Source organism: Hypanus sabinus, chromosome 9, assembly GCF_030144855.1.
Source record: "Hypanus sabinus isolate sHypSab1 chromosome 9, sHypSab1.hap1, whole genome shotgun sequence".
In the NCBI taxonomy this organism is placed as follows: domain Eukaryota; kingdom Metazoa; phylum Chordata; class Chondrichthyes; order Myliobatiformes; family Dasyatidae; genus Hypanus; species Hypanus sabinus.
This window is the reverse complement of record NC_082714.1, coordinates 154,885,286-154,906,356: the sequence shown is the minus strand read 5'-3', so window position 1 is coordinate 154,906,356 and position 21,071 is coordinate 154,885,286. Positions and strand designations below refer to the sequence as shown.

The 21,071-nt window shown below is 39.0% G+C and overlaps 1 protein-coding gene across 1 annotated transcript in view; it reads right to left on the bottom strand.

Moving 5' to 3' along the window:
- Positions 1 to 21,071, bottom strand: part of pigu (phosphatidylinositol glycan anchor biosynthesis, class U) — a 62,811-nt gene that overhangs the window by 39,954 nt on the left and 1,786 nt on the right. Inside the window, exon 2 of the mRNA XM_059980876.1 lies at positions 9,280 to 9,344. Coding sequence (XP_059836859.1) covers positions 9,280 to 9,344 — 65 coding nt within the window. The remainder of the gene's footprint in view (positions 1 to 9,279; positions 9,345 to 21,071) is intronic.

Here is a 21,071-nt window from a genome sequence, read left to right as displayed (position 1 = left end):
TAAAACAGAGATGCAGAGAAATTTCTTTAGCCAGAGAATGGTGAATCTGTGGAATTTAACACAAGCAGCTGTGGAGGCCAGGTTGCTGGGTGTACTTAAGGCAGAGCTTGATAAGTTCTTGATTGGACACGGCATCAAAGGTTGTAGGGAGAATGCTGGGGAGTGGGGGTGAGTAGGGGAGAAAAGGATCAGCCATGCTTGAATGGGGGAGCAGACTCGATGGGCCAAATGGTCTAATTCCGCTCCTATGTCTTATGATCAAAGTCAAGTCAAATTTATTATCAAAATATGTATAATATTCAGATTCATTTTCTTGCAGGCACTTACAAGAAAATAAAGAAACAAAATTGAATTTATGAATAACCATGCATAAACAAGGACCAACAAACAACCAATGTGCAAAAGAAGACAAATTTTAAGAATATAAAACAATAATACTTATAACATAAATTGTAAACAAAGTCCTTGAAAGTGAGACTGTAGGCTGTGGAATCAGTTCTGAGTAGTGATTCCACAGGGTAGTGATGAGTGAAATTATCCATATCAGCTCAAGAGCCTGATGGTTGTAGGGCACCAGCTGTTCCTGATCCTGCTGGTGTGGAACCTAAGACTTCTGCACCTCCTGTCCAATGGTAGCAGTGAGAAGAGGGCACAGCATGGTTGTTAGTGGTCTTTGATAATGGGTACTGCTTTCTTGTGACAGTGCCCCATGTCTGTTATTGTGGCAGGATTAACAGTTGAATGAAAAAAGGGATCCTATACATTGCAAATGCCAATATTTTGTGATCCAAACAAGTATCAGTATAAAAGCACCATAACCAACTGAGTAACACATGCAAAATGCTGGATGAACTCAGCAGATCAAGCAGCATCTACGGAGAGGAATAAATAAGCAGCAGACATTTTGGGCTGAGACCTTTCAGCAGACCTGATGAATTCCTCCAACATTTTGTGTGTGCTACTCTGGATTTCCAGCATCTACGGAATCTTTTGTGTTTATAACCAATTGAGTGCAAATCCAAAACTGTGCAGGTAATAAAATGACCCAAGGGGTGACATTTTACAATATATTTCATGAGAATACTGGCTTCCCTCTAAGCACTTCAACCAATTTGTCATAGATAGCATACAACCACTGCACTGACTCTGTTCAAAATCACAGTAAGACACGACATTGACCTTTGGTGGATCTGTTATAATACTCTTGCCTCAACTGTAAGGTTGAATTCAGAAGATTTAGACAGACTAGTAGAATAGGCAAGGAAGTGGCAGGTTGAATACGGTATTGGGAAGTATATGGTCCTGGACCTTGGGAGAAGGAATAGAAGCATAATTTTTTAAACATGAATCAAATTCAAAAATCGGAGCTGCAAAGGGACCAACGAGTCTGTGTGCAAGATTTCCCTCAAGGTTAACTTGCAGGTGGAGTCATTGGTAAGGAAGGCAAATGCAATGTTAACATTCATTTCCATTAGACTAGAACAAAAAAAAGCAAGGAGGCAATGCTGAGGCTTTATAGGCACTGGTCAGACCACACAGAGTATTCTGAGCAGTTCTGGCCTCCTTATCTAAGAAAGGATGTACCAGCATTAGAGAGAGTCCAAAGAAGGTTCATGATAATGATCCAAAAAATGAAGGGTTAACATATGAGAAATGTTTAAGATCTCTGGGCTTTTTCTCATTGGAGCTTAGAAGAATGAGGGGGCAACTAATTGAATCTATTGAACCTGAACGGCTTAGATAGAATGGAAGTTTCCTGTAGTGGGGAAATCTAGGACCAGTGGGCACAGCCTCAAAATAGAGCAATGTCCATTTAGAACAGAGATGAGGAGCCAATACTTTGGCCAGAAGGTGGTGAGTCTGCGGAATTCATTGCCACGGATGGCTGTGGAGAGAGATAGGTTCTGGATTAGTAAGGAAGTCAAATGTTCTGGAAGAAGACAAGGGAATGGGGTTAAGAGGAATAATAAATCAGCCATGATGGAATGACAGAGCAGACTCAATATGATAAATGGCCTAATTCGGCTCCTATGTCTTATGGCTATATGGACATTTGAACATGAATGTCAAAGCAGTAATTTCAGTGCCATACTGCTAGAATATAGGACTCATAGCACCTCTTCAATGAAGGATCAAGCTGACTTCTTAGAAACAAGAGAATGGTTTCTTTTAGTGGTGTGACCACAATTATTTCCTAACCTGCACTCAAAGCATCTGATTTGGTTCAGGAGACATGGTAGCTTAATGTTATTTACAACACCAGTGATCCGGGTTCAATTTCATTGCTGTCTGCAAAGAGTTTATACATTCTCCCCATGGCTGTGTGGGTTTCCTGCAGATGCTCTAATTGCCTCCAAAGAGATTCAGGTTAGAATTAGTAAACAGCCAGAGTCATGGCAACACTTGCCGATCACCATATCACTGGATTGTGCTGGGTCATTGACACAGATGTCACATTTCACCATATGTTTCGATGTACACGTGACAAGTAAAGTTAATTTTCGAAGTCAGGAATTCTTTGAAATTCTGAGTCGATAATCCTAATAGCAAGTGAAACCATTTTTTATTTCTATCTGATCAAAAATACAATACCTGAAGAACGGCAATGCATGTAATCTCCATTTCAATTACTGAGAAACAGCCCAGATGTACAAGTACAACGTGTTTACAGACTTCCTACATGTTTTATTTCTTCACAACTTTACACACTGATGTACTTAGCACTACCTTTTTGAACCTTCTTTCTCTCACTCTCTGGATATCCTTAAAGATTCCCAAAGCAATAATGCATATCAAGCCCATATAACACCATTAAATTATTGGGCCTGCACATTACATCCAAAGTATTCAACATTTCAGATACTCAAGATTGTTTTATGTCATTTCCAGTACACAGATGTAAAGAACAAAATAATTGTTACTCTGTTTCAAATGTAGCACAAAAACACAATAGGATATAAAACATCATAATAATTTTAAAAACACAATACTGTAAATATAAATACACAGAACAGTTTATATTCATAGATCAATTATACAGTATGTCCATAAAGTTATGCTAGGCTGTACATTAGGCAACTGAAGTGAAATTAATGGCGGGTGTGTGGAAGGGTGGGTTAGTGGGTGGAAGTGTTGACCCAACTTTACTCCTTAGGGAATGTAACTTTTTGAGCCTGGTGGTCCTGGCATGGATGCTACATCCCTCTCCTATCAGGCAGGAGGCTACAAACAGTCTATGAATAGGGTGTGTTGCTGGCCATTTTTCAGCATCTTTCTGTATATATATATATCCTTGTTGGCAGCTAGGCTGCTTCTGGTCATGCACTGGGCAGTTTTGACTTCTCGTGAGGCCTTCTTGTCTGCCACAGTCTTGTCTCACTCAACATTTAAAAAATGAAAGTCCCCATAAAATTACCCTCAGAACAAGCTTTTTTAATATTCTGATGGAATTGTTTCTTAAAATCTCTTTCAGCATTAGGGAGTCTATAACAAACACCCAATGTTATTCCTTTATCCTTGTAGCTTTCAATTCTCACCCAGATATCTTCACTGTCTCGATTCACCTCCTATCTTAAGTAGCCTCATGTTTAAATTCTCTCTTATGTATATAGCTACTCGTCCACCTTTACGATCTTTCCAAAGTAAAGTATATCCTTTAATACTATATTTATCACCTTCCTTTGAGGTCTGGCAGGTTTCATGTATTGCTATTATATCATACTTAAACACACTTGCATATAATTCCAGCTCGGTTATTTTATTCTTAATACTTCCTGCATTCATACAGGCTATCCTTAGTCTATTACTGATGTTTTCATCCTATTTCAACCATTTTTATGTTTTTAAAGCATATAATCAGTTATGTCTTAATATGTTATTCTCCACTATGATGTTTAAACAGTTGTACCTGCTTCCCCCCCCCCCCCCCGATACGAGTTTAAACTGTCCTCAACGGAAGCACACCTCTGCCTAGTACGATAATGCCCCTCCAGTTCAAATGCAACCTGTCCCGGTGATACAGGTTCCATCTGCCCCAAAAGGCACCCGAATGTCCCATAAGCAAGCAACCAAGTTTATTTGTATAGGACTTTTCAAACTCAAGGCAGTTCAAAGAACTTTACATAGAACAAGATATAAAAATCAAATGTTAAATTTCAGACACTATATAAGAGAATAAAATCACAAAAATAGATATGATAAATAGAAGTTACAATGCAGGAGATTCTAATTAAACTCTACAGGGAAAAGAAAAGTCTTAAACCTCGATTTAAAGCAGCTTAAAGGGCGGTTCCAGTGATGGCAGCGTAAGTCACTAGCTCCTCTGGAAAAATGCATATTAAGCCCTGTTAACCCATCAAATACAGTATTTTTCGAAAGTATTTGAACTGATAAGAGGGGCAAGAATGGGGAAAAAGAATGGAAATTTTAAAAGCGACACTGCGGAGCCTGTGGACGAGAGGGGTGCAGTGAGTGGCTCTCCTACCCGACTCCATGCTAGCGAGGAGGATGCTGAGCCTCGTTCAGACGAAGCGGCAAATATGATTGAAATTTTGAAAGAGACAAGGGAGTTCCAGAAAGATATAAAACAGCAGCTACCTGATATTAAGTCAGAGCTCGCCAACGTCAATCAAAAAATAGCGGTGGCAGAGACTCAAATTGAGAAGGTAGAAGATCGCGTTCAAAACGTGGAACGGATACTAAGTAAGACCATAAAAATATTAAATCAACAAGAAGGTAAACTGCTTGACCTGGAGGGAAGATCATGGCGGAAAAATATCAGAATATACAACATTCCCAAAGGAGTGGAGGGCTTGTCTATGACGGAATTTGTTGGAAAGTTGCTAAGGGACGTGCTGGAGCTTCCCTCGACTATGGAGAGCGCATCTTGTGCTCGTCCCGAAGCCTACCCGAGATAAAGCAGATAAGCCACGCTCAATAATAATTAAATTCCTTCGACACAGTACCAAGGCGGAGGTTCCATCAAGGGCCTGGAGTAAGAAGAGGGTGTTTTTAGACGATAAATTAATATATTTTGGCCAAGATTACCCCACCCCCCGCAGTCCTGCAGAAATGTAAAGAATACTCTGAAGTAAAGCGAATACTAAAACAAGATTAGATTTCAAACTCCGCACCCTGCTAAACTTCGAGTGTTTTATCAAGATGGGATCCAACTGTATCGGACAGTGGAAGAGGCAACTACAGACGTGAAGGCCAGAGGGTTGCCCGTCAGCGTGATCAAACCGAGGGAAAGCCTGGCAGAAGAATTATCCTGCTCCGCTTGGGAAATAGTGCGAGAATCGAGAAGGCAGGAGACGGGAGGAGGCCGAGAAAAGTATATCAGGGAGAGACTGGGAGTTTTCCAAAGACAGCCCTCACCCCCTCCAGAAGAGCCGTAAGATTTGGCTAACTTTAAAAATGTTGAGAAGCTAAATGGAAGCAAAAGTAGACGGAGATATACCTGTCTTGAGAAATACTTATAATGATGTGGATTTTATATTACTTAGTTATTCTTCTTTATTTGCTCACTTACTTCTTTTTCCCCCACCAAAATGAGTATATATGTGAGCATATAAGTGTGTGTGTGTGTGTGTGTGTGTGTGTGTGTGTGTGTGTGTGTGTGTGTGTGTGTGTGTGTGCTCGTGTATATGTGTATGTGTGTGTGTGTGTATATATATATATGGAATACACAGGGAAATCTTTTCTGTGTAATGGATTTGTTCACTGCAATGAGGGCCCTCAACTCACAAGTAGGAGGGGTTATTCCCCACAGCTAGACATTTCCTCTAGCTCAATGCAGGGTCATCAACCAGAGACCTCAGCCTTGGAATCACACATTTGTTGCCATTTTTGTTATTATTTGCATTTCTTGGTTCTTATTTGTTCAGGGAGTAGGTCGATTAAGTTTTATTCTGCTAACTTCAATGATACATTGACAGATAAATACAGATGGCTAAGGACAAAGTAAAATTCATTTCTTTTAATGTCAATGGGCTATTAAATCCAATCAAACGTAATAGAATTTTATCCAAAATGAAAAAAAAACAAGCCCATCTAGTATATTTACAGGAAAGTCATTTAAATGATAATGAACATAGACAACTAAAGAGAATGGGCTTCACTAATCTGTTTTTCTCCTCATATAAATCAGGACGTAGGAGAGAAGTAGCTATTCTTATCTCAAGTAAGCTAAATTTTGAAAAAGTATTCGAAATGGGAGATAAAGAAGGCAGATATATTCTGGTAAGGGGAATATAGACGGAAATTCAGTTACTCTATTGAATATATATGCACCCCAGGGAAGTGATATTGGTTTCTTTCAGAAAATTACTGATATTACGGTAGCGGAAACAGAAGATCTCCTGATATGCGGGAGAGACTTATATTTACAATTACAACCAAACTTAGACTCTTCCAATAGAAAAACCTATGAAACAAAATCCTTACATAAGAAAGTTAATACACTTTGTGAGGATGTTGATTTAATTGATATATGCAGGGACCTTTTCCCCCACAGAAGGGATTACACTCACTATTCTGCTCCCCATTCTGTATATACAAAAATCAACTATTTTGTAACATTTGGAAAAGCCAAAGACAAAATAAACACCTGTGGAATTGGGACAATAGATGTAAGTGACCATGCACCTATATACTTATCTGTTGATTTTGACCTACAACCAAAGAATACTATTTGGAAACTAAATTCAAGTCTACTCAATGATCCGTACTTTAAGGAACAAATTAAAAAAGAAATTAGTCTCTACTTAGAATTTAATGATAATGGAAAGGTTTCACCTCCCATTTTATGGGATACTCTGAAGGCTGTCTTAAGAGGGAAAATTATAGCGATATCTTCATATAAGAAAAAAACAAGGAATAAAACATTAGAGGAATTACAAAATAGGCTGAGGAACTAGAGAAAAAACAAATTGAATTTGGCACAGGATACATCAGGGGAAATTTTAAAAATTAGGAATAAAATTAATAGTTTGGCTAAGCAAGAAAGCAGGAAAAATTTAATGTTTCTGAAACAGAGACATTATTAAAGTGGATCAAAGTCTATGAAAATACTGGTGTGGAAACTGAAAAAAAAAGATAGCAGAAAATACAATTCATAGAACTAGGGACCCAAGAACAAAAATGATAAAAAAAATAAGCTAAGTGAAATTCAAGAAGCTTTTGAAGTGTTTTACAAAACTCCATATTCCGAAGTTCCAGGGGGAAGCATAACCCAAATTGACATTCTCTAGAGTTACTCACTTTAAGCGAAGAACAAAATAGGATGACTGCTGACATAGCTGAAGTTGAATTAAAAGCTGCAATTAGTAGGTTTAAATTAAGCAAGTCACCAGGATCAGATGGGTATATGGCAGAGTGGTACAAAGAATTTAAAAATGATTTAATTCCTGTTTTACTCCCCACACTGAACTGGACTCTAAAAAAGGCACAAATGCCACTCAGTTGGAAGGAAGCGATAATCTCAGCTATACTGAAAGAAGGCAAGGATAAAATGGAATGTCCCTTATGTCCCTCTAACCTGCACCATAATTTGCGCCACACGTTAAATCTTCTCATCTCCTCCACCTTATATGGACTGGTACATGGCACAGGCAGAACATCCAAGAAGACCACCTTGTCAGTTCTGTCCCTAAGCTTCCCACCTAACTCTGTAAATTTGTCTTGCAGAACTGAAAACCTCCCCTCACCCATGTCATTTGTTCTGATGTAGACAAGACAATGTCACTGAAGACTAGCAAATTTCTACAGACCTATTGTAGAGAGCATCCTGACACCTGGTATGGAGGCTCCAATGCAAAGGAAAAAGCTGCAGAGAGTTGTAAACTCAGCCAAGGCCTTCGGTCCAAAGCGTTAACTGTACTTTTTTCAATAGATGCTGCCCTGCCTGCGGAGTTCTTCAAGCATTTTGTGTGTGTTGTCTACGTTGGGCACCAGCCTCCCCACCACCGAGGACATCTTCAAATGGTAATGCCTCAAGAAGGTGGCATTCATCACTAAGAACCCTCACCTAGGACATACCTATTCACATTATTACCATCAGAGAGGTGCTGCAAGTGCCCGAAGACTCAACATTTTAGGAACAGCATCTTCCGCTCTGCCATCAGATTTCTGAATAGTCCATGAATCCATCAACACTAACTCACTTATTTTGTTCTTTTGTATTATTAATTATATATTCTTATTGTTATAAATGTAAAGTAATTTTTATGTGTTGCACTGTACTACTGCCGTAGAACAACAAATTTCACGACAAATGACAGTGATAATAAGCCCGATACTGGTTCTCGTTACTCACTGTAGGATCTTGATGTTTGGAAATTGGTTGCCTGGTCAACAACAATGACTACTATTTAAAAGAATTTCAGTAGCTGCAAGATACTTCGGGACAACTCAAGTTGTGGAAGACATCATACAATCACAAATTCTTTAACACAAAGTTCAAAGTAAATTTTATTATCAAAGTACATAAATGCCACCATATACAAACCCTGAGATTAATTTTCTTGTGGACATACTCAACAAATCTATAGAATAATAACTATATCAGAATCAATGAAAGACCGCACATCTAGGGCGTTCAATTTAGATTGCAAAAGACGTCAAACTGTGCAAATGTATAAAGAATCAGCAATAATATAAATAAATAATAAATACAGAGAACATGAGATGACGAGCCCTTGAAAGTAAGCTCCAGTCCTTAAGTAAGATATGTTGCACTACCATGCCACAAAAATAAATTTTCCAATACAAACATCAATTTTGATCAATTTATAGGGTATCTGATGGGAACTGGTCTCTGAGCAAGATGAATGATTCCAATAATGGGAGAGTCTAGGACAAGAAGGCACAGCCTCAGAATACAAGGACATTTCTTTAGCATAGAGATGAGTATGAATTGCTACAGCCTTCATTACCATAGACATCAGTGGAGGCCAAGTTATTGGGTATACTGTAAGCTGAGAACTGATAGGTTCTTGATTAGTAAGGTTGTCAGACATTACGGGGAGAAGGCAGGAGAATGGGGTTGAGAGGGGAAGTAAATCAGCCATGGTCCAAAGGCAAAGTCCAAAGATTCAATGGTCCCAAAGGACTAATTCTGCTTCTTATGGCTTATGGTTGAACTTGCACACTGGGACTCAGAAGACATGTGCCACAATGCTCCAGAATTACATGCTTAGTTATAAATTAAGTTGTCAATAAATCTCACATTATGTAAACCAAGGTTTACAACCAATATATAGCTGATAATATTGTACTTACTTCATGGAACACATTCCCTGTATATGGGGACACTCCTAGATCCAGCAAAGATAGCCCTTCCACGACTGAAACAGAAGCAAACAAACATTACTTAACTCAGTTGCTATACAGAATCAAATATGAAGTGACTGAACTCATCAACTTCAGAGACGACTTAGAACACTGAACATTACAACACAGTATAGGCCCTTGGCACAAAATGTAGTGCTGAACTTAAAATCGAAGATGAATCTAATCTTTCCCTCCTAAATAGCCGATCCATGTGCCTAATGGAGAGTTTCCTAAATGTCCCCTAATGTATCTGCCTTTACCCACGCTCCTGGCAAGGTGTTCCATATATCCACCACTCTCTGTGTAAATAACTTACCTCCGACCTTCCTATACTTCCTGGAGGGAACTTAAAAACTTAAAATTATTCAGGATTGTTTAATGTAATTTGCAATACACAAATGTAAAGGAAAACAATATAATTGTTACTCTGCAGCACAAAAAAAGCACAATAAAAAAAACAATAAATATAAATACATAAAATAGCTTATAGCTTATATACATAAATCGGTTGTATGTCCATAAAGTGATGCTAGGCACAGTTGTGTCTCTACATAAGGTGACTGAAATTATAAAGTGATGGTGGTGGGGGTGTGGAGCAGTGGGTGGAGGTGTTGATCCTGGTGTGGGTGCTACATAGACTCCTCCCTGATGGGAGTGGCACAAACAGTCCACAGGCAGGGTGGGTGGGATCCTTCACCATGCTGTCTACTCTATCTATGCTTCTTATCATCTTGTACACCTCTATCAAGTCCCTTCTCAACCTCTTTCGCTCCAAAGAGAAAAGCCATAGCTCACTCAACCTATCCTCATGAGACATGTCCTCTAGTTCAGGCAGAATCTTGGTAAATCTCCTATGCACCCTCTCTAAATTTTCTATACTTCCTAAAATGACTGGAACGGAACACAATACTCCAAGAGTTTTATAGAGCTGCAACATTACCTCGAGGCTCTTGAATGTCCCATACACCTTCTCAACCACCCTATCAATTTGCTGGCAACTTTGAGGCATCTACAGATACGAATCTCAAGATACCTCTGCTGCATCACACTTCTAAGAATTCTGCCATTAACCATGCATTCTGCTTCAAAATTTAACCTTCCTGAGTGTAAGATTTCACACTTCGAGGTTGAACTCCATCTGCCACTTCTAAAAATGTACCTGAGTCCTGGGTTTTAGCTCCAATCAAGAATTCAGATATTTCCCAACAACGCACAGGACTTCTCAGTGTCTGCTCCAAGCAGAGAAGTTGCGAGAAATATTGCACACCAGGTGGATCATACCCCACTCCACTTCTCATTCGCAGAGAATCCTGTAAATGCCAGCCATCCTGAGTCCCAGGTCATCTTTGACGCATATAAGCTACAATTTGAGCTTCCTTACGGGTTTGTGGATAGTATTAATCCAGTATTTCTTCAGGATCCTGGCGATCCTTCAAGAAACAGTGGAAATATAGGGAAAGTAGGTAGTAACAAGGGTTCCTCCTTGTTGTTAAGTTTCCTGGTTTTTCTGTCAGCCCTTTTACGGGCCTGATTGATTTCCTTCACCTTGTAGCTATTCTATAGGAACGTCATGCATAATCATCTTAATTCCTCGTGGAGACTCTCAGGATTCCCCGTGAATGCAAAGCAGTGCACATCGGCCAGATGGGACACACAGTGGAAATTCGCATCAAGGAGCACAGGAGATGTATCTGTTTGGGTTAGCTGGAGAAATCAGCAACAGAACATTGCATTCACAATGGCCAAAGAATTGACTTTAATGGTGCAGAACTACAGTGTCACACCAGTGGCTTTTGGGGTTGCCTGGTGAAGGAAGCCATTGAAATAAAACTAGAGAAAAAGAATTTTAACAAAGACTAAGGTCTCACTCTAAGTAACAACTGGAATTCAATTGTAAACAAGGTGGGATAGTGGAAACCTAATTGGATGAGGACTCACCAATCAGGAGGGACAGACAATGGGGGTATAAATACCACCAGACTAGACATGCCTGAGGAAGATGGCAGAGTTTGTCATCAAAATATCAGTAAAAATACAAAAAGAAATAAATGATAATAATAATAAATAAGCAATCAATATCAAGAACATGAGATGAAGAGGGGGATGGCTTTGATTGACTGGACTGGGCCGTATCCACTACTTTTTGTAGGATTTTTTATTCAAGGGCATTGGTGCTTCCATGGATACATACACAACGCTGGAAGAACTCAACAGGTCCTGATGAAAGTTCCTGATGAAGGGTCTTGGCCCGAAATGTTGGCTACTCTTTTCTCACGGATGCTGCCTGACCTGCTGAGTTCTTCCAGCATTGTGTTTGTATCCATTAATCCACAGCATCCGCAGTTGTATTTTTGTGTTTTGGTGTTTCCATATCAGGCTGTGATGCAACCAGTCAATATACTCTCCACTGCACATCTATCGAGCTTCGTCAAAGCTTTAGATGTCATACCAAATCTACACAAGCTCCTAAGGAAGCAGAGGTGGTGGTGTGCTTTCTTCATAATTGCACTTACATGCTGGGCCCAGGACAGGTCCTCTGAAATGATAACACCAAGGAACTTAAAGTTGCTGACCCTCTCCATTTCTGATCCTTCGATGAGGACTAGGTCATGGACCTCTGGTTTCCTCCCCCTGAAGTCAATAATCAGCTCCTTGGTCATGCTGACATTGAGTAAGGTGTTATGGCACTTATCAGCCAGATTTTCAACCTCCCCCTATACATTGATTCATCACCATCTTTGATTCAGCCTATGACAGTGGTGTCATCAAAATTGAATATGGCATTGGAGCTGTGCTAGCCACACAGTCCTAAGTGTAAAGTGAGTAGATCAGGGGGCTAAGCACACAGCCTGGTGCTACACCTATGCTGATGAAATTAATCCCGGAGATGGTGTTGCCAATCTGAACTAACTGGGCTCTACAAGTGAGGAAATTGATAATCCAGTTGCTCAAGGAGGTATTGAGGCCAAGGTCTTGAGATTTATTGATTAGTTTTGAGGGGATTGTAGTATTAAACACCAAGCTGTAGTCATGCACTTATGTATGATGTTTGTATTTTTGCTGCCAGATGTTCCAGCGTTGAGTGAAGAGCCAATGAGATGGCATCTGCTGTAAATATGTTGTGCTGGTAGGCAAATAGTGCAGATCCAAGTTGCTCTCAGGCAGGAGTTTCATCACCAACCTATCAAAACACTTCTCTGTAGATGGAAGTGCTAACAGATAATGGTCACTGAGGCAGAAAAGAAATATTCCAGCAACAAACTGCAAAGTATATAAACAGCAAAGAGGATTCTGTCCAAGTTGCATGCCATCTTGGACAATGACTCCCATCCACTCCATAATGTACTGGTTAGGCACAGGAGTACATTCAGCCCGAGACTCATTCCACCGAGATGAAACACTGAGCATCATAGGAAGTCATTCCTACCTGTGGCCATCAAACTTTACAACTTCTCCCTCGGAGTGTCAGACACCCTGTGCCAATAGGCTGGTCCTGGACTTATTTCCACTTGGCATGATTAACTTATTATTTAATTATTTATAGTTTTATATTGCTATATTTCTTCACTATTCTTGGTTGGTGCGGCTGTAACAAAACCCAATTTCCCTCGGGATCAATAAAGTATGTCTGTCTGTCTGTATCACTACCTTTCAGGAGTTAGAATTCACTTTAATAAGACTTTCTATTTTATTCAGAGATACAGCAAGGAATGGACCCTTCCAGTGCAATGAGCCACACCACCCAGCAACCCACCGATTTAACCTTGGCCTAATCACAGGACAATTTACAATGATCAATTAGCCTACTAACCAGGATGTCTCTGGACTGTGGGAGGAAACCAGAGCACCTGGAAGAAACCCACACGGTTCAAGGAGAGGAACTTATAAACTCCTTACTGACAACGTTGGAATTGAACTCTGCACCCTGACACTCCGAGCTGTAATAGTGTTGCACTAATTGCTACGCTACTATATTGCCCCTGTTGTGGTAAGATTGTGGTAAGCTTTGTATTTCCAAAGTGCCATTCTTTTGAGGTACCACAAGCCATTACTGGAATGCATAGATCATACTTTGGCATTATTTCAAAGAATAGCAGACGGAATTTCCCCAGCATCCTAGTCAATTGTTATTCAGCAACCAACATTCCTGTGAAGAGATTACAGTATCTGGTCCTTGATGTGGGAAAGAGTAAAATAAACTTTAGTTTTAAGCACAAAAACTCATCATGTGTTACGGATTCAAGCAACAATAAATATATGAGTTAGGCAGGGGTTTTTATAACAAATAACACGTTTATTAAACACTGAAAACGAACCCCCCAAAAGTAAACAAATCACTAACGTAACCGGAAATCAGCTGCTGTGCGGCAGCTTAAACAGTTCTTAAAGCGGTGTTGCAAAAACAGTTCTTCAAAGTAGTATTGCAAAAGTTCAAAATGCTCACAGTCCATTTAACGGAGAGACTTTTCAAGGTGATTTAAATTCTCTTTCACGTCGTGTTGTTTTGGTTCCCAAAATCAAACTTTTCCCACGAAGAATTTACGTAGATGGACAAATGAAACGGCTTAAAGGCACTGACCTTTCCTTTACAGAACTGTTCCCAATCCTTTCTGCTATTTCACAGGGATTAACACGAGAACAGTCAACGAATTCCTTCCGAATGAGGATCAAACAAGGTCGAACCTGTTTCACCGTCAAAATTGATTTCCCTCGATCCTTTAACTCCCGAACTCTGAACTTCACTCTCCACTGAATCTCAACCAGCAGTATTGTAAAGAAACAGCTGGCAATGACCTTTTAAACTTTAGGCATCAGATAAAACTTCATCTTTCGACTAAGCTGCGTCATAACATTAAATCACGCAGTGGCATGAAGTCAACATGGCAAATCCAGCCACGAACTGCCCCTCCTCACAGGGAGGGGTCCTCCTTTTATACCCTGTAAAAAAAACCTGTCACATGACCTCTACTGGCGGGAAAATGACGTCACTCCACCATCAAGTCCAGTATAGCTTCAACACCTGTCATGTGACAAGCACACCACTGTCACGTCACGGGTACGTAACACCTCCCTCCAAAAAAAAAACATTTTTGGTCTGACAAGAACAAAAATTTTAACAATTATTTACAAGAAAAACAAATGTATAAATTTTATAACATACACAATATATACCATCATATACCATCTTACAACTCACAATACAGTAGGTGTTACAATTGTAAAAAAAACCACTCCATAAAAAAATTACATTGTACATTCAACATCGAGATAGACAATCAGCAACCACATGATCTTTACCTTTAATATGAGTTATCACAATATTGTACTCTTGTAACATCAAACTCCAATTTAATAATCTTCTGTTTTTGTTTTTCATCTTACTCAGAAAAACTAACGGATTATGATCAGTGTAAACAATAAGTGGTTTTTGAGTTGTACCAACATATACCTCAAAATATTCTAAAGCTAAAACAAGAGATAACAATTCCTTGTCTATTGTCGAATAATTTCTTTGATGCTTATCAAATTTCTTAGAAAAGTAAGCTACTGGATGATCAACCTCATTACCCTCATTCCTTTGCATTAATACTGCTCCTGCAGCCTCATCACTAGCATCTACAGCTAACGAAAAAGGGTTTTCAAAATCAGGTGCCTTGAGCACAGGTTGTTGACATATCATTGTTTTCAATTTTTCAAATGCTTCTTGACAAGGCACTGTCCACACAAACTTCACATTCTTCTGCAAAAGGTTAGTTAATATACTTACAAAATTTTCGATAATATCCTACCATTCCCAAGAATCTTCTGAGAGTTTTTTTCCCCGTTGGAGTGGGAATCTCTAAAATTGCCCGAACTTTTGCCTGAACAGGAGCTACCTTACCTTGACCCACAACATAACCAAGGTAAGTCACAGTGGCATGTCCAAATTCACTCTTAGCTAAATTAATAGTTAAGTTAGCTTTTGAAAGCCTTTCCAACAATTTCTCCACTGCAATAATGTGTGCTTCCCAAGTATCATTTCCTGTCACTAAATCATCAATATAAGCATCAGTATCTTTCAATCTCTGAATCACAGAGTTAATCATCCTCTGGAAAGTACCTGGGGCATTCTTCATCCCAAATGGAAGAACATTATATTCATATAACCCAGATGGAGTTACAAATGCAGAAATCTCTCTACCTCTGTCTGTTAATGGAACACACCAATACCCTTTCAATAAATCAATCTTTATAAGGAACTTTGCTTTTCCAACTTTATCTACACAATCATCTACTCTAGGAATTGGATAGGCATCTGTTTTCGTTACAGCATTCACCTTCTTATACTCCGTACAAAACCTAATACTACCATCTGGTTTTGGCACCATAACACATGGTGAACTCCAATTCGAGTTAGAAGGTCTAATAACATTATTCTCTAACATGTATTTAATTTCTTTCTCAGCAAGTTCACATTTTTCTATGTTCATCCTATATGGGTGTTGTTTAATAGGTTTGGCATCTCCAACATCTACATCATGTGAAGCTATAGTAGTCCTTCTCAGAACATCTGGAAACAAATCCTTATATTTAAAAATTAATCCCTTCATCTGCTGTTTCTGCTCTAGCTAGAAATGTGCTAGTTTCTCATCAATATTTTCCAGAATGGTTGAATTTGATAATCTGACAGAAACAATGTTGGATTTAGAATGAAATTCAGATGAATCATCTATCATGTTCCCAGTTAAATTAAACTCATTCTCACTAACCATAACAGTTACAGTATCAGATTGTTTCTCAAAATATGGTTTTATCATATTTATATGGCAAAGTTGTGTTGACCTTCTATGATCTGGAGTTTTTATCACGTAATCCACATCATTGATTTTAGACACAATTTCATAAGGACCATGAAATCTAGCTTGTAGAGGATTTGTTTGCTCTGGGAAAAGAACCAACACCTTATCTCCAGGCTTAAACATCCTCATCCTAGCTTCTTTATCATACCAAGTTTTCATTTTCTCCTGAGCCAATTTTAAATTTTCCTTGGCTAAGCTACAAGCTTTATATAACCTGTCCTTAAATTTCAAAACATAGTCCAACAAATTAGTGTGTATTTCCTTACTAATCCACTGTTCTTTTAATAAAGCTAAAGGACCTCTAACTCTATGCCCAAATACAAGTTCAAATGGACTGAAACCTAAAGATTCTTGTACCGATTCCCTTACTGCAAATAAAAGTAAGTTTATACCCTCATCCCAATCACTTTCATTTTCCACACAATATGTCCTAATCATATTCTTGAGGGCAGAATGAAACCTCTCCAAGGCACCTTGAGATTCTGGATGGTATGCAGACGAAGTGATTTGCTTAGCTCCCAATTTATAAACTATCTGTTGAAACAATCCAGACATAAAATTACTGCCTTGATCAGTTTGTATTTCCTTAGGTAATCCAAAATAAGAAAAGAATTTTATAAGAACCTTTGTCACAATTTTAGCTGTTATATTCCTAAGTGGTACTGCCTCTAGAAACCTAGACGAAGTACACGATAGTCAACAAATACTGATAACCAGTTTTTGTCTTTGGTAATGGACCAACACAATCTACAATAACTTTAGAAAACAGTTCACCAAATGCTGGAATAGGTTGTAATGGAGCCACTGGTGTAACTTGATTTGGTTTACCCACAATTTGACAAGTTTTACAAAACATGGCCACATCGTTTCTTGGACCAGGCCAGTAAAAATGTTTTAAAATCTTGTCCACAGTTTTCCTTACCCCTTGATGTCCACCTAAAGGTACACTATGAGCTAAAGTCAAAATCTCATTTCGATAAACTTTCGGGACAACTACCTGGTAAACAACATTCCAATCCTCACTTGCAGGAATTGTAGGCGATCTCCACTTCTTCATCAACACTCCTTTTTCCAAGTAATACCCTACTGGCATCTTCTGAATTTCACTACTTAGTAAAGCTTGTTCTCTTAATTTTATAATCTCAGAGTCTCTATTCTGCTCTGCTATCATCTCCTTCTGAGACAGAGATAAATCTTCATAGTCAGACTTCCTCCAAGAATCTTGTTCAAACAACGAAGATAAGAAAGTCTCTGACACATCCTCAAAACTCTAATCCTGAGTTGAACAGTCATGAGTAACAACCTCATTCTGTGCATCAATCTTTTTAGCCATAGCTCTAGTCACAACACAGGAAGAATCTGTGTTAGAATTCAACTCTGGTTCTTCTGACTCCATTGTCAAATGCACTTCAGGAAAAACTTTTCCACCTGCCAAGTCATTACCTAACAATAAAGAAATACCCTTCACAGGTAAGCTATGCTGTAATCTACTTCCAACAAATCCTGTAACTAACCCTGACTTTAAATTTACTTTATGTAAATGTACAGGCATAAAATCACTCTCAACACCTCTTATATAATTTACATCACCAGTACCAGACTCTTCATTAAACTTCAATACACTGTCTAACATCAGTGATTGAGAAGCTTCAGTATCCCTAAGGATTTTTATTGGCACCAGAGTAGATCCTTCTTTCAAGGATACAAACCCTTCAGTTATAAAATGATCATATCCCTTTTTAACTTGGTTAGACTCTAACAAAACCTCATTTGTGTTTATCAAACCCTGTAATTTTACAGGTGCTTCGGTATGTTGCACACAAGCATCTGGAACTGCTTCCTTCTCTTTCTTTTTCAATCTGAAAGTTAGCTATTACATGGCCAGGTTTCTTACAATAGTTACAAATAAGACCAAACTGTCTCTCCTTCACAGGTTTTCCTTCCTCCTTACCTTTCTCATTAACTTCTGATTTAATTTCTGATTTACCTTGAGTCTCCGTGTTATTTTTCCTCTTAAAAACTCTGCCCTGAGGAAATTTATTCTTATGGATTAAAACATACTCATCAGCTAATCTAGCACAGTCCTGCAATTTATCTGAATCCCTCTCATTTAAGTAGGTCCTTACTTCAACAGGAATGCTCCTTTTAAATTCCTCCATTAAAATCAGCTCTTTCAATGTATCATAGTCCTCATTTACATTTTTAGAAGAAACCCATCTCTCAAAACACACAGCTTTATCATAGGCAAATTCCACCTAAGTCTTTTCCACAGACTTCTTCAAACTTCTGAATCTTTCTTTATACGCTTCTGGGACTAATTCATACGATTTTAAAATATGCATTTTCACAATATCATAATCAAATGCTTGCACAGCAGTTAAAGCTGTATAAACTTGTTGTGCTTTGCCTTTAATTACACTCTTTAACAACACTGACCATTTATCTTTCAGCCACTCTGAAATCTGAGCAATCGTTTCAAAATGTTGGAAATATCTTTCCACTTCTGTTTCACTAAATGGAGGGACCAATTTAATTTCTTGACTAGCAACAAATGGTTTACTAGAACCAGAAGACTGATTCCCAAACCTTAATTCCGTCATTGCATATTCAAAATCCCTTTGTTTCTGATTAGCTTCTAACCTACAACGCTCCAACTGCATTTGTTCGATTTGCAACTGCATCTCCAGATTATTTATTGGAAACAACTCTAAAGTCAATTCATCAAAATCACCCGAATCCACATAGTGTGACGCAATTTTCCTCTGTATTACAGCCTTTGATGTAGTCTTCAAAATACCTTTAAGTTGCAATCTACTAGCTATCTCAGACAACTCAGTTTTTTTCGCCTCCACATCAGACAAAGCTAGAAACTCATCAATATTCATTGTTGCCAAATACCACTCACAAGCCAATCAAACAAAAGAATCAAGTATTCCCTGTTTCCAAAACACCGATTCAAAATTTAACAAGCATATAAACTCAAATGATCCAATCCGGATGCAGCCCCCATATTTATGTTACGGATTCAAGCAACAATAAATATATGAGTTAGGCAGGGGTTTTTATAACAAATAACACGTTTATTAAACACTGAAAACAAACCCCCCCAAAAGTAAACAAATCACTAACGTAACCGGAAATCAGCTGCTGTGCGGCAGCTTAAACAGTTCTTAAAGCGATGTTGCAAAAACAGTTCTTCAAAGTAGTATTGCAAAAGTTCAAAATGCTCACAGTCCATTTAAGGGAGAGACTTTTCAAGGTGATTTAAATTCTCTTTCACGTCGTGTTGTTTTGGTTCCCAAAATCAAACTTTTCCCACGAAGAATTTACGTAGATGGACAAATGAAATGGCTTAAAGGCACTGACCTTTCCTTTACAGAACTGTTCCCAATCCTTTCTGCTATTTCACAGGGATTAACACGAGAACAGTCAACGAATTCCTTCCGAATGAGGATCAAACAAGGTCGAACCTGTTTCACCATCAAAATCGATTTCCCTCGATCTTTTAACTCCCGAACTCTGATCTTCACTCTCCACTGAATCTCAACCAGCACTATTGTGAAAAAACAGCTGGCAATGACCTTTTAAACTTTAGGCATTATATAAAACTTCATCTTTCAACTAAGCTGCGTCATAACATTAAATCACGCAGTGGCATGAAGTCAACATGGCAAATCCAGCCACGAACTGCCCCTCCTCACAGGGAGGGGTCCTCCTTTTATACCCTGTAAAAAAAAACCTGTCACGTGACCTCTACTGGCGGGAAAATGACGTCACTCCACCATCACAAGACCATTACCTCAAGTCCAGTATAGCTTCAACACCTGTCACGTGACAAGTACACCACTGTCACGTAACACATTACCTGAACCTAAAAGACAAACACAAGGAAATCTGCAGATGCTGGAAATTCAAGCAACACACACAAAATGCAGGTGGAGCACAGCAGGCCAGGCAGCATCTATAGGAAGAAGCACTGTTGACATTTCGGGCCGGGACCCTCCGTCAGGACAAAGGAAGATGGTCATATGAGCAGCCGGTGCACATCACAAGTCCTGGTTACACAACCACTGACAACAGGCAGACAATCTCTGAAGAGTATTGATAGTGGCTGGGGTCACCCACCTTGTAAAGGCACTGCCCAGAAGAAGGCAACAGCAAACTATTTCTGTAGAAAAATTTGCCAAGAACAATCACGGTCATGGATAAGACCATGAATACCCACATCATACGACATGGCACATAACGAACAAACTACTTATATTCACTCATGTTCTGGATTGATCTGTATAAGTGACATGCAAAGTGTTTCACTCCTCTCGCAACCTTTTAAGTGTCTAGAAAATACTTGAACCATCAAGTCAAGAAAGACTACAGACAAAAACTACAGCTATAAAAGAGATAGTGTACAAACAGGTTTTTTCCCCACTGGAGCAGTGCAGGTTGATAAAAGTTGATCATCACAAATAAGAGAAAGTCTGCAGATGCTGGAAATCTGAGCAGCACACGCAACATGCTGGAGGAACTCAGCAGGCCAGGCAGCATTATTGGAAAAAAGTACAGTCGAAGATTCAGGTCGAAATCCAAAGCAACCCACACAAAATTCTGGAGGAATTCAGCAGGTCAGGCAGCATCTATGAAAAAGAATTAACATCGACATTTCAGGCCGAGACCCTTCATCAGGACTGGAAAAAAGATGAGGTCAGCATAAGAAGGTGGTGGGAGGGGAGGAAGAAGTACAAGGTGGTAGGTGATAAGTGAAATTGGAAGAGGGGAGAGTGTGAAATGAAGAACTGGGAAGTTGACTGGTGAAAGAGATACAGGGCTAGGGGGGAATCTGATAGGAGAGGGTAGAAGCGGCAAAGACATGCTCAGCAGGAAGGAGATGGTGCTGTTATAATG